Here is an 18,139-nt window from a genome sequence, read left to right on the forward strand (position 1 = left end):
TTACCAAAAATAAGATACTACTTCTTAAATGAATATAAAAAGAGTCACTAAAAAAATAATATGAAAAGAGTATATCATTTGAACTATAACTCATTTAAACTAAAAAAATAAATGAACTCGTATTTTTTTAACTTAAAAATTTTACGTTAAAAACTTTTAAATAAAGGTTTTCTTATTATTTTAAAAAATTTAAATAAACATCTTCATATCATTTAAAAGAAATATATTCTTTTAATTTAAAAATAATATGAATGTATTTATTTTTTTAATTTAAAATTAAGTTTTTAAAATCGAATAAACATAATTAATCATACGAGTACAATAGTATAAATATATTTATTTTTATTAAATTAAATTAAATTGTTAATTCCAATTATATTTATTTAAAATTTATATTAAAAATTTTATAATTTAAAATTATTTAAATAAAATTGAATTAATTGTAAAAACTAAAAACATAAGTAAATTCGCCAAACTTATAGGCAAGTTCATAGATGTGATGGGTGAACTTTATAAAAACACAAGAAAATTGAATTTTGAAAAATAATTGTTTTTATTTATTTTGGAAATTAAAAATTTTATATTTTATAAAAGTTTCCCTAATAACAAAATTAAGTCAGTGATAACCTAGTCTTAAAAAAAGTGATGACTGATTGAAAATTGAGCAAAATTATATGGAAGGATAATAGCATAAATTAGTATAAGTAAACAGACAATAGAGATAGTTTTTAATTACTAATCACTAATCAAAGTATGGGTTGTTTGTTGGGTTCCTTTTTCTCTATCTACAACTGTTTTATCAGCTTTATACACCAAGAATGATCCAGTGCCAGTGTAACTAGAAGCTAATGCCTTTCCAGATGAGGTTGGCTGAGAGAAAGCTAGCTGAGTGCGCTCAAGTGCAGAGCCAGCGCAGAAGCTTTTCCTGCCATCAATCCAAAACAGGCAAATTGGCAAAAGAAAACAAATCAATGTGCTGCACAATTTATTTAAGATTAAGAATAAACAAGATTAAATCCAAGGGGGAGGATATTATCACTCTCAATACAAAAGAACAAACGTTTACAATAAAATCTTGTCAAATTGAGAGTGACATTATAAAAAATAAAGTGGCAATATCCACTCCTAAACAAAGGTAGTATTGAAAACTTGTAAGATGTGACATGTTTTTCATTTTAGGGTACGGAAACATAATAATCTTTCCGTTCTCTTTTATCTATTACTGTGAAAATTTGGTACATAGATATAAGAATGTGCCAAATTTCCATAGTTATAGATAAAAGAAAATGGAGTATTGCTTATTCCATCATTATTAGCATGTACTGGAGGTTGGAACTTTTGGTTAATGAATTGCCATGAGTTGGTTCAAATGATCTTTAATTTCACATGAGAAATAGACCTACTATATAACTATTATAAGTTTACCTCACTGCATCTAGCATATGGACTGCAATGTGTTTTCTCCTGTTGGAGGGAGTAACCCAAACGGCTCGAATGCCACAAACACCTGCAACTGCCTTGTCTTCGCAGAAGATTGCCCCACCAAGCTCCATCACATCAGAGTTATTCGCTGAAACTGTTCTTTTCTTGACCTCTCTTTGAAAAACTATACTCCCAAACTGGAGAGTGGTTGATTTTGTTTCCCTTTTCTTTCCAATATCAGAATGTCCGGTAAAAGAAGAGATCACTTTAAATGCTTCTTTGATTGGTTCAGCAACTAGACACCCTACAATCCTCTGCTGAGATATGAACAGATAGACCTGCACAAATACATAGTGTACACCAATGAACAAATCATTGAGATATATTCACTCAATATTATAGTATCCCCAATACTTGTTCAATAGGAACAGAATTTCAAACAGAAGCAAAATAAAGGCATAAGTTTGTAAGAACTACTAAGAAGTAATAGGTTACACGTGCGATTTTGATGAATTACACTTGAATTGGTGAATTGTAACAATAGTAATCTACTTACTAAAATGAACTTTAGCCGTTTTAAAATTTTCAATTTTTGTCAACAGATTCAACATTACTTCTCAAGCTATGAGAAAGGGGAAAAATGATGATACGGAATGTAAGAATTGGTCAACCTTACAGAGTTGATGAAGAATCCATCCAGTTCCAAGCTCAATTTCCATCATTCTCACCACATCTTCAACCTGCCACCACCAACAAAATCCCAATTACGCTACCCAAAAATCAGCAAAGAAGAGTGAAAATGTTGATAAGAAACATCGAAAAGTACCTTGTTTCTGTGAGCAGGAGGGTCAGTGTCCAAGACCAAAACGATTCGATCCGTTTTGAGGGTTGGCATCGTCAGAACCCTTTCATTGCTCCAACCCTAAACACAAAACATACCAACTAGGAATCAAATCATCAATAGAATGAACACAAGTACAAATTGAAATTGAAATTACTCTGAAAGGGATCCCCTGAGTGTAGCATTTGTGGAAATCGTTGTGCGACTTCTCGCCGTCGAGGTCGCCGGGAGTGAAATTGAAGCCGCAGATGGAACAAGTTCGCAAGAGGAAATCGGATTGACCGAAATCGAGATGAACCTGGGCGTAGCTCCTCTTCTTGTTCTTAACGACAGTTGTTCCGGTTATGGCGGCGGCGGTGGACGGTGAAGAGGAAGAAGAAGCAGCCTTAGGGTTGGGGCGCGTTCTCTTGGTGTAAGTGATGGAGATGTGATGCTTCGTGTTCTCCCACGTGGTGAGAGGATCGTCATTGTCGTGGGGAAGGGGTTTGGGATGGGAGACAGAAGCAGAAGCTGAAGCTGAAGAGGAAGAAGAAGATTTGAAGAAAGCGCTTATTTTAGACTGCATCTCTTCTCTTGCAATGGAATATGCACATTCTCTTCTAAGTTCTGAATCTGAAGCCACCCACTTTGATTCATATTTGCCGCCAAAACCACCATCAAATTTTCGAGTCAGGTTGCCAGTTTTTGTTTCCCGCGCTCGTTGTATTGTATCTTTGAATAAAGAAGATTAATTTTATTCTCCGGTGAAAAATTAATAAAATGAGAGAATAATTACAATTGAATTTATAACTTTTATTACAGATCAGTGTTGTTATCTTGATTATAGGTCAGTGTTGTTATCTTTATTGTAAATACATTTAATAAAGAGATCAAATAAAAATAATAGTTAATAAATAAAATAATAGTTAATTTAATATAAAAATAAAAAAATAATTGTTATGAAAATTAAAAAATAAATTTTATATAATTATTTAACCAATAATTCAATAATTAAATAAAATATATAATAATTAAATCAGTTCAATATATCACTCACCAATTAAACTAATAATTTGACAATTTGATTACTAATTTGGTTATGGTAACTGTGTATAAATATATGCACATTGAACTTTTAAATATGTATATATACTTAGGCCCAACAAAGAACAAACAAGGGTGTATTTGTTTAGGAGGATGGAATACGGGGATATAATACAAAAATATAAAATCGTGTTTGATAAGTGAGATATAAACAAAAATATTATATTCTAGAATATTGAATTAGTATATTTTTTGTCTTTTCTGTTAGAAAAGACACAAAAATAGGTCAGTTCATTCGTCTGCTTAAACAAGTATGGGAGTTCGAATCCCGCTTTGTACATGCAGTAACTCATTGGCCAGCGACAGATCTTTAAATGGAGTTCAGATCCGCGAATATAGTTTTTGACTTGTAAAATTGAGGAATACCGTTCGGATAAACAAAAAAAAACACAAGTTATTTTTTCATTATTTTTCTTTTATTATCCGTTTAATACTATCAAATTTTTATGATTATATTTTTTATTATTTTATTTTTTATTCTAAATTTTGTGTGAAAAAAAAATAAAGGTCAATTAAACTTTTTATTATTTATTTATCTTATATTTAGTTTATCACCAAATAAAATATAAAAATACTATTTTTTGTTTCATATTCTCTAAACCAAACACAATCCTAATGTTGCCACGTAAGAAGATGCATATTATATTAACGTAGTAATGGCAATTTAAGCTTGTTTATTAAATATTAAATACACCTAGTCCTATGCTAATCACCACTTCCAACATGTACATTCCTTGGGATAATGCAAGGCTTGTCCCCTTAAAGGAACACGTCCCTGACCTTTTGTAAGTTCGGATGTATAAAAAATTCTTTCTATACAATAACATTACCCTTAAATAAAAAGGTTAATTTTCATATACTATTTAAACCCACTATTTAAATCTAACCGCATGAATCAGATTGGTAATGGATAACCATGTAAAACTCTTTTAAAAGTTTAAATTAAACTCTAGTATATGAAATGTTGTACTCATGGCTTACTAAGGAACTTTCAAATAACAATCCTACTTTGACTGGGTGGAAATCTCTCAACTTGGTTTGGCCCTAAAGCAATTCAAACCGGTTATACAAGCATGGTTTCAGTATTGATTGCCACGGATTTAATTTTCCTCTCATAAATAAACATCAATTTAACAATGATGATTATACAAACCAGAGATCATGAAAAATAAAATATGAACAATTAGTAGATATTTATTTGATCAGAATCTGAATCAGCAACGACCGATGATCTGACCATTCTGCGTGTATTTTCATCATATCCATCATTTTCATCATCGTCATCTTTCTTCTCATCAATTATGCCTGTCAACCAACAGTTAGAGAACTTTCCAGTCCATAAGAAGTGAAAGGAATGCAATGCAAACATTACCCTTCTTTATGAGCAGAGCTTCCAGTGTTCTTGTGGAAAAATCATCTTTCCCTCCCAAATCTTGAAATCCTACCAATCTATCCACCGCAATGCCTTGCCTGAGAAAAAGAAACACCATAGCCAATATATTGAGATATTAAGTTGTTAATCTTCTATATATAAAGGTGATTCAGGGGAATTTAGTACTCAATTTCTTCCATAGAATAGCCTTCTCATGTACTAATAAAACAACATTTTATTATTTCTTATAAAACTTGAACCTAAGACCTCTTAATAGAAGAATAAAGTACTTGCTATTTTGACTATTCCATAATTATTACTATTATACACATTACAAAGGTGGACTGATAGACATATTAGTCCATAAAAAAGATATCATTATTCAGTTGAAAATGGTAAAAATTAGTATTAAAAAGAAAAGATAGGTAGTTATTTTAGCTAGTTCATATAGGCAGTTATTTTTAAAATAGTATGGGTCCACTTACACCATATTTAAATCTTATTGACTTACAATGCTGAAACACTAATGTATTCTAAATTTCATCAATTCAACCATTGAATCATGTCATACTATTTTGATAATCAAACTCACCAAATTTCGAGAAATTCGAACATCAATAAATGAGTTATCTTAAAGTAGATATTTACTTGTACTTTTAATACTATATTATAGTTCAAAATTAAATGAAGTTTTATATTTTTGCAAAATTAATCTATATGATAAATGTCTTATTTTAACAGATGAAAACTGAGTCTATAAAAAGTTATTCACATGTGTAAGTCTTGTTGAGTTACATCGTCAAATAACTTCTTAACAAAAAGATGGGAAGTTAAAGAGAGATCATTTTTGGATTTTGACACAAATGCGAGAATCCCCTATACATATGTAACCGATAATAGATATTAGATAATAAGGATTAATAGTCAAATTCGTCCTTGAACAATCATTCATTCTTCAAATTGGTCCCAAAAAGGCTAAAAGATTAAATTAGTCATATTAGTTCTTGAAAGATAAAACCTAAGTCAAATCGGTGTTTTCGTTAGTTAGATAATGACATGTCATATTAAATGCCATGTGACACAATGACATGATAGATTAATACCACATGTTACAAGATGATCAGTTGACGTGTCAAGTTATTGACATATGGCATGCTATGACTTATCTGACATGTCATAAATTTATTTATAATCGAATCAATCCCTAAAAATACACAGGTAAGTCATTTCCGCCCCAAAAATATTAAAAATTGATCAAATTTGTCGTCATATAAATGGCTCTTATTTTTTTTATAATATTAAAGTTTTAATATTTGTTAATCCTACTAATTTTAGTTTCATTTTTTACACCTTAATAACAAAATTTCCTTCAGATAAAATAATAAAAATAATCAAATTATTACAAAGTTATTTTCTCATTTGCATTTTCAGATTTTACATTTTCAAATTCTAGTTTTTTGTAGTGAGATTTTTTTATATAAATAATTTTATCAGACTATTGTTAATTATATACTAAAAGTTTTAATCTTTTGGATCTCACTAAATAAACATAGTAGTATTTTAAAATTTTAATCATTTAGATTTCACCCAAAATTTAGTTCAATCTATCACTAATTGTCCATTTTTATCTTTCTATATTTATTTTAGTTTAAAATTCTTTTTAACAATTTTTTTTTAAAATCTGACAATTAAAAAGATAAAGAGAAATGAGGGCAATTTACGCATCTAAATTGTTTGAGCCCCAATATTACGCAAATACATTGTTTCCAAATTCAATACGCAAATGCATTGTTTCACTATTTTATGTAAACCGCTACTGGCAGTAGCGGTTTATAGGTGTGCATAAACCGCTACTACCTACCGCGGTTTATGTGTGGGAGTGTGTGAGTGTAAACCGCTGCTGCCAGCAGCGGTTTACGTGCGTGTGTGTGAGTGTAAACCGCTACTGGCAGTAGCGGTTTACGTGTGTGTGTGTGTAAACCGCTACTACCAGTAGCGGTTTACGTGTGATACTTTGCCTATATAAACCGTGGTTGTAGCTGCGGATTATGCATTTAGATGGTTTGTGGAGTTTTTTAGAGAGAGGAAATTCTAGAGAGAGGTCAGAGCAAGTTGTGAGCGGGCCCGAGGTTTCTCAGCGGCGACTTCTGGCGAGTTATCATGGCAGGCAGGACCCTGTACCGACTGAACGGTGTTGCGCATATTGCCGGTTCTATTGGTGACGAGGTTAGTTAACATTTATTTTTTTCTAGGCTTTGCATATGTTAGTCAGAAAAATGGTAGGTTAGGTAGACGAATTAGAATTTATAGATTATTCCCTCTAGTTTGAAATTAGGCTTCGCATGCTAGGATGTTAGTTCACTGATTTTGGTTTAGTATTTTGAGTTTTTCTTGGTAAGTTATAAATATGCCTAGTTACCTGAATTTCAAATCCCTTCAATGAATGTTATGCTATATGGTGTTGGTTTAGTTTAGGGAAAGGGATAGTTGACGTTAGTGAATTATTATAGTTTGTTTAGGATATTTGTATGATATGAAGTTTTAAATTTTAAAGCTTTACAATATTTTAAAATTTCTGGATGTTATTTAGTAAAGTATGTGTGTTGTTATTTTCCCTATCCTGACTAGGAAATTTTTTTTAATACTATATAGGAGAATTTGTTGTTGGTTTAAGGTTAGATATGGGAATTTGTTTAAGGATAGGAGAATTTAATTGGACTCTGTTTTTCTTTGTTGTTCTGTGCAGCCCACTAGGTGTATATACAGTGTGAGACGGCAACAGAATATGCCCATGCATGACAGGATCATCCCGTATTTAGAGAGGGTTGGATTGTACCATTTGGCAAGGCTAAACAGCCAATGGTTCTGGTTGGATGAGCCACTTGTTAGTGCGTTCGTTGAGAGGTGGCGTCCTGAGACGCATACGTTCCACATGCCTTTCGGAGAATGCACAGTGACATTGCAGGACGTGGCATTTCAGCTAGGGCTGCCTGTGGATGGGGAGGCTGTGAGTGGTTGCCTTGGTGAGTTTGAGAAATACATGGAGGGTGGCCGACCAGCTTGAGAGTGGTTTGAGGACCTATTCGGTGAGCGGCCTCCACCGAATAAGGTCAAGCAGATGACAGTACACTTTACATGGTTTCACGAGAGGTTTAGGGTGCTACCACCATATGCGAGCGAGGAGACTGTCCGCATCTACGCACGGGCCTACATCATGATGCTGTTATCGACTCAGTTATTTGGGGACAAGAGTGCGAACCGGGTACATATACGGTGGTTGCCATTTGTGGCAAACCTTGATGACATGGGCAGGTATAGCTGGGGGTCGGCCGCTTTGGCGTGGCTGTACCGATGCATGTGTCGAGTAGCGAACAAAAATGTGACTAATCTTGCGGGCCCGCTCCAGTTGCTACAGAGTTGGATATTCTGGCGGTTTCCGTCTTTGAGGCCGGCCGGGTTTGAGGTTTTCTCTTTCCCGCTAGCATCCAGGTATGGGTTATGCTTTTTTAAGTTTAACAAATTTCTTGGGGTTTTTTTTAAGTTTGTGTCTCATATGACTTAAATTTAGGTGGTCTGCCTACTTACCTCCTAACGATGGAAAGGAGCAGAGGGTCATTAGGTATCGGCTTGCGTTGGATCGATTGACCGCTCGTGATGTAAGTTTTATAGCAGTTAGAGTTTCATTTTTTGTTTGCTCTCTAGTCGTGACTAGATATATACTTGTTATTGTAATGTATGATGAGTTCTGAAATTTCAGATTGTATGGGAGCCCTACTCCGCGCTTGATGTACTTGCCGTGGTCCATCCAGAGATACTTACAGAGGAGCATAGTCGCATGTGGCGAGCCGTGACTACTTTGATATACTTTGCGGTCATCGAGTGGCATCAGGTTGACAGGGTTGTTCCACAGCTGGGTGGAGTACAGCATATCCCCGAGGATGCTTTGAACGCAGACTGGCTGCATGCTAAGGACGGTAGGGGAGGGGATAGGTGGTTTCCCCACTACTATCGGGTATGGCATGAGCACTGGGGGAACCAACTTGATGCAGTCATTTCCATTGAGCGAGTGGCAGATCCTGGCCCATCTGCTGATTACCTAGATTGGTGGTACCACGAGGCTGAGCGGTTCCTTAGCCCGGGCGCTGCATTCGCGGATCCTAGAGGCACCCAGATACCTCCGGAGGCATTTCAGAGAGGATCCCCGCAGGTCCCACGCAGATCACAACTACCTGATATGCCGGACAACCGTCGTGTTGAGAGACACCGTCGTGTTGGTACTAGGGACACCGGTCGAGAGTGGAGGTGGTTACGTGATGCTTTGCAGGAGGATGATGCAGGCGGAGAGCCTAGAGCTGAGGTCGATCACCGTGTTCGTCGGTCTAATGCCAGACGTGGGAGAACTGCAGATGCTACACAGTTCGGAGGTGGAGTTAGTGGGACCGCAGCGACTGAGGCTGGAGGGGAGACATTCACCAGCAGATCTTACTCTCAGATGCCGGAGTTGACGCCGATGATGACTATGGATTTAGATGATCAGCTGGTGAGTCCACAGTTTTATGCAGACTTTGCTGAGTTGATTAGGGATGATGCTGGCACGTCGAACGTGCAGTTTGGTGGCCAGTCTTACCAGCGGCAGATGCCGGAGGTGCAGATGGAGACCGCAGCTTACCAGCCACATATGACGGAGATGCATTCCCAGTCACCTGATTATTAGGGTCAGTATGGGGTGGATCTGAACGTGCCTGCAGGTAGCCCGTTGGATACTTGGTTCACCATAGGGGGCACCCCCAGTCCGCGATCGGGTTAGACCATTCAGGTGATGACATTGGACAGGAGGCGGCCCGACCGACTCGAGTCAGGCGTCCCGCTCGATGTGGGACAGGATCTCATCTCCTTGGTGACTTTCATGATGCTGCTAGAGATGATCGCGATGGTTAGCACCATGTGTTATTGTTTTTTATTTGTCGTTATGTTGTTTATGTTCCGCTTACGGACTTTATGTTTATTCTCGTTGGATGACTGTTATTTTGGTTAGTTGTTACTTTATGTTTATGTCGATGGACTTTATGTTTATTCTCGATGGAGGACTTTTACTTTGGTTAGTTTTTACTTTATGTTTATGTTGATGGAATTTATGTTTATCGATCGTATAACTATGATGGAAATTAAGCACGATAAGTCTAGAAAAGTGAAAAATAACTACTGATATTATCATTAACATTGAAACCAATAAGACTTAAAACTCATAACTGATACAAGCAGACACGTTTGTAATCACGAAGACTACGACAAACGAACTAAATAAAGATAAATCTATATCCCGCTAGTAGAACCTCGCTGAGGGCAAACCCTTCGGGTATGACCGGGCTGCCTGCACAGGCCACACCTCTTAGGTCGGCTAGTGTCGGCTTCGTCCATGTTGTTGCGGATGCGGGTGGACCATGGTCGTCCTTTTCTTGCCCTTCTCATGCCCGGGTCGGGGATCATTGTCGGCCCGTCATATGGTGGCCAAAGCCCCTCTGGAATACAAGGTGAAAAGGACATCTCATACACCTTAAAGACCTCAGACATGGTGTACACCTCATCGATATATGTGGCCCAATCTAGCCGTGACTGCGCACAGCATGCGAGGGCATGGCAACAGGGGTAGTGCAGCGCCTGGAAGTATCCACAATCGCAGGTGCGATCCCTTAGAGAAACCCGATCGCTACCCAAAGAGAATTTGCCGGTGGGCGTCGTCTCAGCCACTGTATAGTCAAGGTGATGTCTATCAAACACAGTCACCGTGAAGCACCTCGAATCCTTCAGATTACGCTCAATGGCCTTAACTACTGCCTGTGAAAACCGGTGACCGGACCCTAACTGTGCCTCTGCCGTCTGCCCCCGGACAACAAACAACTCGGCCAGCCGGAGATATGTCGACTTAACCAGAGACGTCACGGGTAGGTTTCTTGTGCCCTTCAAGACAGAGTTCACACACTCAGAAATGTTGGTCGTCATGTGACCGTATCTTCTCCCCCCATCCTTGTGCTGTGTCCACCTCTCATACTCTATTCTGTTTGCCCAATCGCACATGGTCGGGTTCTCCGTCCTCATTATATCAAACCAATAGTCGAATTCTGCTTCCGTCTTCGCATACGCGGCATTTACCAACCACCTCCTCGCATCCTGTCCCTTGAAAGTGAGGGCAAAATTTGCAGCAACATGTCGAATACAAAATGCCCGATAAGCATGGGGAGGTTGCCAACCACTATCGGGGGACTCTAGTGCAGCCTTGATGCCGTTGTGTCTATCAAAGATCACGAGAATACCTTGCTGTGGAGTGACATGCCTTTTAAGGTTCGAAAGAAAGTATGACCAAGACTCTGCGTTCTCCCCCTCCACGAGTGCAAATGCAACAAGCAAAATATTCGAGTTACCATCCTGTGCGATTGCCAACAACAATGTCCCGCCATACTTGCCATACAGGTGTGTGCCGTCGATGCTTACCAGCGGCTTACAGTAGCAGAAAGCCTCAATACACGGAGGGAATGTCCAAAACATCCGACGAAAGAAGACTCTATCTTCGTCAACTTGGTCACTCACCCTAACCGGGGATGTCTTCAGTAGAGCAATGGAACCTTCCATCGTGCATGTGACCCCAAGGATCCACCGAGGCAGATCAGCATATGACTCCTCCCAATCGCCATATATTTGCGCTACTGCCTTCTGCTTCGCCAACCACACCTTCTGATAACTAGGCCTGAATCCATAAGTCGCCTCCGTTGCCTCTTGCAACACCTTAATAGACACCGACGCATCTGCTCGAACCAATGGATAGATTCTCGCACAGATGACATGATAATCAAGCTGCTTGTGGTCGCTTGATATCGATGTGGCCATACACGTGTGCGGACCGTTGTACCTCCTAACTTCCCATATGCTCTTCATTTTCCGCATGACTATCCGAATCAACCACGTGCACCCGTTACCAAACTCCTTGCATCTCCCTTGGTATTTCAGATTGTCGGACTCCATAACCTTGTACTCAACTCCACACCGAATACTGTAATCTTTTACACTCAACACAGCTTTCTCTTTACTCTGGAAGGATTGGCCAATCTGAAATTCAGTCATAGATGTCCCATCATGCATCCCCTGCCCATCAAATGTTGCATCAGCATTCTGCTGTTGGCCGATGGCTTCCAAGTTCAAAGAAGAGAGGTGGGGAGGGTACTCCTGTGTTGCAGAACCGGAACCTCCATGGGCTGAACGTCCACCTCTTGGAATATCATCATCACTGTCCCCACCAATATCGACAGGCTCCTCATCCGAATCATCGTCAAACAGTGCATTCTCAACTCGATCCGTTCCGGCATCGCATTCAAAATCAGGAACAACAGAACCAACATATGCATGAACAGCCCCAACACGTTCGGGCTCCGCATTCGGAACTGCCACTGCTACCACAGGCATCGATGTTGATGCACCACCAGTTGGGGTCGACTGAGGATTAGGTGCCGATGCCCCAGAGCTATCCACACCATCTTCCAACTTCGCAAACAGCTCAGTTACCCTCACCTCCGGAAAACTACGCCTGCAGTGAAACAAGACCTGCAAGTCTTCATCCGACCCGATCACGAAGGTCTCATATCTCACACCAGTTGAGACAACATCAATGGGAATCTTGTAAAATAATTTTTTACCCACTTCGTCCCACAGGTACCGAGCTTCCGTAATATGCTTTGCTTAATCTCCGCCAACGTATTCGACGATCGGATAAAAACACTAAGCGGTTCTCTATCTGTGAATTTTACACCATGCCTTTTGCTCTTTTGAATTTTTCCAGAGCAGTGAACCAGAGCCACAAAACTATTCTCCCCCTCCATTTGTGAATAACACTCTATCTCTCCACATTTGGCCCCTCTACGGTTTATATAGGCAGCCCCATTCAGCCTATCACACGTAAACCGCTACTGGCAGTAGCGGTTTACACACACACGTAAACCACTACTGCCAGTAGCGGTTTACACTCACACACACACACGCACGTAAACCGCTGGTGGCAGCAGCGGTTTACACTCACACACTCCCACACATAAACCGCGGTAGGTAGTAGCGGTTTATGCACACCTATAAACCGCTACTGCCAGTAGCGGTTTACATAAAATAGTGAAACAATGCATTTGCGTATTGAATTTGGAAACAATGTATTTGCGTAATATTGTGGCTCAAACAATTTAGATGCGTAAATTGCCCGAGAAATGATGATAACTAAATAGTAATGATATTAAAAAAGAACTACATAATAAGATTCAACGAGTGATCGTACAAGCCTGCTTTTTCAATTATTAAGTTCTACCACATAAATTAAAAAATAAAAAATTTCTAAATTCTAAAAAAATAAAAGATTTAAAAATAACTATTATATTATTTAGTGAAATTCTAAAAAATTAAATTTGTAAGTATATAATTAATAATAGTTTGATAAAAGCATTTAAATAAAAAAAATTTCATTACAAAAATTTTTTTGAAAATATAAAATTTTAAAATATAAATGACAAAATAACTTTGTAAAATTGTAATAATCTAATTATTTCTATTATTTTATGCAAAGAGAATTTTGTTTATTAAGTTTAGAAAATGATATTAAAATTAGTAGTATTAAAAAGTATTAAAAATTTAATATTATGAAAAAAACAAAAGAGATTTATATGAGGACTAGCTTGATCAATTTTTAAAATTTTAGAAATGAAGATGACTTATGTGTGTATTTTCAAAGACTAATTTAACTCTAAATAACTTTATAACATGTTAGATGACACGTTGCATGTCACGTGTCACTGACTTGACACGTCAACCAATCATATTGTGACACGTAACATTAACCTACCATGTCATCATGCCATGTGACACTTAACGTGACACGTCCTAACTGACGGAATGATCAATCTGACTTATATTTTATCTTTCAGGACTAATATGACTAATTTAATCTTTTAGGGAACAATTTGAAGATTGAGTGATTTTTAACCCTAGATAATAAGTAATAGATGAAGTATAAACTGGTTTGACAACATCATCCTTTTTATTTCTACAAAGCTACTAACAATTAGTCACAAGGAAAAAGCATGATTGTCATAGGCACTTGGAATGTAAAAAGTCTATTGCAGAGTAAAGATTGTTGATAGTCATTTTTTATTTATTTTTATTTCAATTTTTATGAAATCAGCAACACACAATATGCTTTGTGAATATTAAAAGCACTCAATTAAATGAGGTAACAGATGTAAGCCGCACCTGAACAGTATGACACAAGGCAAAGTCTTTATTGCCAGTTTTGCGACAAAGAATGGTGCATGCTGAATTTCATTATCAACAAAGAACACTTTTACGCGATTTCTTTACCAAGAGAAAAACAGTGATGTTAAAGTAAAAAGACTAATGTCACAATTAGATTGGCTTAATGATGAGAAAACAGTCAAACATAAAATCTTCTCTACTGCAAATAATAATAATGTAAGCGTTAATGCTGACCTCTGCATCAAGCTTGATGAACTTCGTATCTATATGCTTTGGTGAAAGGGACTTTAAATGCTTATCCATTATCCTGGAAACATTTTAAGCATGCGTGAAAGGGTGAAGGGGGCAGAGATGTCTTTAAGTCTAAACCCAGAAAACATACTTGCACCGATAGAACTCCTTATGGTAGAAATGACAAATCACTTTTTCACTTCCGGTGACTTCAGCTAAGAAATCCCCTGCAGTTATCTCTCTGTACTCCCCATGACCTTTCCTTCTTCCATTCCTGCCGTTTCTCTGATTCTTTCTAACAAGACAAATCTAGTAATTAGTACTGAGGTATTTAATAAATAATAACATTGTCATGAATCCTGATACATACGGAATACAAATATTCGTACCTTTAGAGCTGCAATCCTATCTGCATGCAATTTTTCCAACTCAGGATCCTGATATATCCATTTGAATTAGTAGGGGAGAATATCGGGAATGGATTTTCTCATGTCAAACTCAAATATTCACATGATCTTGTCACGTACAGATTTTCAACACTAATTAAGAACGAACAAAGGACCGCATCAGCATCTAATTGAAGGTACAAACTAAAACATGGCAAGGTCATGTGAAAACTTCACGTGAGAAAATCTATTCTAAGGTGTACACGAATAAACATATATGACAAGGTTGAGAAGTTTACAAATCATACATCTATTAAATCATCAAGGTCAACCTCCTGGTTAGAAGAACTTGATGCCTGCGCCTTCTCTTGTGCAAGCAATTCCTGCAGGAAGCATAATATTAGTCAGATCACATCAGCATGAAACACCTATTGTGCTATGAGCGTGAGGTGTGTGCTATGAATGCCATAACATAATGTATGTGTTACTGTGGTTATAAGAGTTCCCTATACAGATTAATCAGCTGCTCATCATCAACTATGGTAAGGTTCTTAAATATTTTGCCATAAGAACAACTTAACAAGAAAAGAAGAAAAAAGATAATTGCAGAACAGTTTCAAGTTCTCAACAACATCGAAAGTTCAAATTATTGAAAAAACAGGGCAGTTCAATTCCATGGACACCTAGTTCGATTTGATGTGCAAGAAAATAAAAATACATTTCAAGTGTATAGCAGAATTTAAGCATTAAAAAGAACAGTCAAATACTGTTAGTAACAAGTAACAACCACCCTTATATATTCTAGTGTGTTGGTGGATGTACGAGATGAACTGCAGCAAGACATTAATTTCAGAACCACCAAATCACACAATTCTAACAAATAATCTGTCATGAAATCACTTGTTCCAAAAAGCTTAAACTGATAGAAGAAGATACATGAATAATATATCTCAAGCTCGCCTCTTTACACAAGAACCTCTTTTAGGTTTGTGTGGATTTTTGTATAGGCTTTTTTATTTTCTCCCTTTTTTATTTGTAAAATTGCTAAAATTCTTTCTTTTGGGTTCACAAGATCAAACTTTTAGACTTTTTATTAATCATAGAAGCCCTAATACTGTATATGCTGTCACAAAAGCTTCAGCGCGCGGACACATAATGTCCCTAACATAATTTATGGTAACTTCAAACAACTGTCTCAGAGAAAAATATTGAACTACAGAATCAAAGGAAAAATGTCCAAAGCACTGTAAAAATATTATAACTAGTATTAGAAACATCAACGGCGACTTCAACCAACGGATTAAGCCATTAACTAAAACAGGGTTAGGATACCAAATCTTCACCTAAAACCTTAAGACAATGGATTTATGACCTTCACCTCTCACACTTGATATCTCGTTGACAAGGAAAATGCCCTAGGATCTCATACAGCTATTGAATGGAAACCACTAAATGAAAATGAAAATGAAAAAATGTAATGAGAAGAATTAGATAATGAACCTTCTGATAATCACGGGCAGCTGCAGCCATTATGTTTCCAAAGGCAAGATTTGACAAAGTGGACTTTACCGCGTTCGGATCCATTTTCGAACCACAAAGGGAATGGGAGAAGCCTGGCTTTTTTATATAAATAAATATTCAAAAAACTTTAATTCCGAAAATACGCACCAAAGCAAATTGTTCCACAATTGCGCATGGGCAACTCAAGGCCGGCGCCTGCGAAATGGAGTTCCAAGTCAATCCAGGTGTGGTGCCCGCGAAATGGGCCTGACAGCACCAGGGGCCACCTCTTGAGCGGCGCCCACGAAATGGTAGCGCAGCCATTTAGTGGCCGGCGTCCACGAAATGACGATATCAGGAGGCGGCCACGAATTGGTTCCAACACAGGGGTACTACACGCGAGATGGTGCACTTCATTTATTCCCCATGGTGCATGCTGATACGACGATTTGTGTAAAGTTGTTGCAAGGATTGGTAGAATCAGTATATGGGTACAAGGTGTCGTACAAGAAGGTTTGGCACGCGAAGCAAAAGGCAATCGCCAGAATTTATGGTGATTGAGACGATTCGTATGACCAGTTGCGTAGATACTTCAATGCGCTGCAAGCTTTCGTCCCAGGTATAACTTGCATTGCATTCTTATTGGTCTTTGCTATTCATTGTCCATTTAGTCCTTTATATGTTTGACTAAGTAAGCATTTTCGAACTAGGGACAATTGTTGACCGCCAAACGCGGCCGTACTATGTCGGGAACACTCTAGACCGTGATAGTGTCATGTTTCATCAGGTTTTCTGGTCGTTCCCGTCATGTGTTGAAGCTTTTAAGCACTGTAAGTCCCTGGTCTCAGTGGACGGAACACACCTGTATGGTAAGTACGCGGGCACCCTTCTCATGGGCATAGCACAGGACGGAAATAACAACATTTTACATGTCGCTTTCGCAATTGTGGAAAGAGAGAATACATATTCATGGTATTTCTTCCTTACCAATCTGAGGAGGCATGTGATGATTAGATTTTTGACGGTTTAGAATTTCTCAAATAAAATCTCGTCGAAGTATAGTTTCTAAACCAAGCAATAATCCTTTCATACAAAAAGTTGTTTGTCACTAAAACAAACCCCTAAATTTATAAACCGAAGTATTCAAACCTCGGGTCGTTCTCCCTAGGAATTACAATAAAGTGTCTTGTTATTGGTTGTGAGTTATTTTGGGGTTTTTGGATAAGAAGCATGAAAAGTAAATGGCAAAGAAAATAAACTAACAACTATAAAAGGCTCTTGGCAAGGTATGAAAATTAGAAGTCCTATCCTAGTTATCCTTCTCAACTGTGATGAGAATTGTTCATTGCTACCACTTAGTTAACCCTTACTAAATAAAGGAAAGTCAAGTTGATGAATTGACTTGAGCCACAAGTCCTAGCCAACTCCCAAGGAAAGACTAGCTTTAGTGCACTCCAAACCAATTAGCAATCTCTCCAATTATCAATCAACAAAGGAATTAGATAACTCAAGAGTCACTAATTACTCTACCTAGGCCAAGAGGAACAAAATCTATACTATATCTAGAAAAGGCATTTCAACAAACACATAAAAGGCAATAAAAGTAAACAACATAAATTGCAAGAATTAAAGAGAGATCTAACTACAAAGGCAAGAGATCAACAATAGAAAAGCAAAGAAGAACAATTATTATGAATTACCTCTTATTGAATTGAAAGAAAATGGAAGGAACAATAGTAGATATACAACAAAGCATAAGAACAACATAAAGGAAATTACAACAAAAGAATAGAAGAAGATGAATGTAGCAACAAAGAATTGAGAAGATAGAAGTAGAAGAAGATGAATTAAACTCTAGATCTAAGAACTAAACCTAATCCTAATCCTAATCCTAGAGAGAAGTGAGAGCTTCTCTCTCTAGAAACTACTCTAAACTAATCCTAATGAGTGTGAATGAACTAATCTCCCTTTGCTCTTCAATCCTTGGCTTTAAATAGCAGTTTAGGCGCCAAAGTTGGTTGG

The 18,139-nt window shown here is 37.4% G+C and overlaps 1 protein-coding gene and 1 pseudogene across 1 annotated transcript; both read right to left on the reverse strand.

Annotated features, from left to right (window-relative positions):
• Positions 1-663: 663 nt before the first annotated feature.
• LOC112716588 (protein CHROMOSOME TRANSMISSION FIDELITY 7) lies at positions 664-2,891 on the reverse strand. Its single transcript, XM_025768518.3, has 5 exons — positions 2,421-2,891; positions 2,249-2,344; positions 2,094-2,162; positions 1,426-1,760; positions 664-925 (listed from the first exon to the last, which is right to left on the reverse strand). Exons 1-5 carry the CDS (start codon positions 2,826-2,828, stop codon positions 736-738), a joined length of 1,098 nt encoding a protein of 365 aa, XP_025624303.1. The 5' UTR covers positions 2,829-2,891; the 3' UTR covers positions 664-735.
• A 1,430-nt stretch (positions 2,892-4,321) lies between these two features.
• Positions 4,322-16,352, reverse strand: LOC112716589 (thioredoxin domain-containing protein PLP3B-like; annotated as a pseudogene).
• Between the last annotated feature and the right edge of the window lie 1,787 nt (positions 16,353-18,139).

The sequence above is a fragment of the Arachis hypogaea genome, chromosome 10, assembly GCF_003086295.3.
Source record: "Arachis hypogaea cultivar Tifrunner chromosome 10, arahy.Tifrunner.gnm2.J5K5, whole genome shotgun sequence".
NCBI lineage: Eukaryota > Viridiplantae > Streptophyta > Magnoliopsida > Fabales > Fabaceae > Arachis > Arachis hypogaea.

Coding starts and splice junctions, on each gene's coding strand:
- LOC112716588 (XM_025768518.3), bottom strand. CDS start 2,828: ATGCAGTCTAAAATAAGCGCTTTCTTCAAATCTTCTTCTTCCTCTTCA. Junction 2,163..2,248: donor CTCCTGCTCACAGAAACAAG/GTACTTTTCGAT, acceptor TGGTGGTGGCAG/GTTGAAGATGTGGTGAGAAT. Junction 926..1,425: donor CATATGCTAGATGCAGTGAG/GTAAACTTATAA, acceptor GATTGATGGCAG/GAAAAGCTTCTGCGCTGGCT.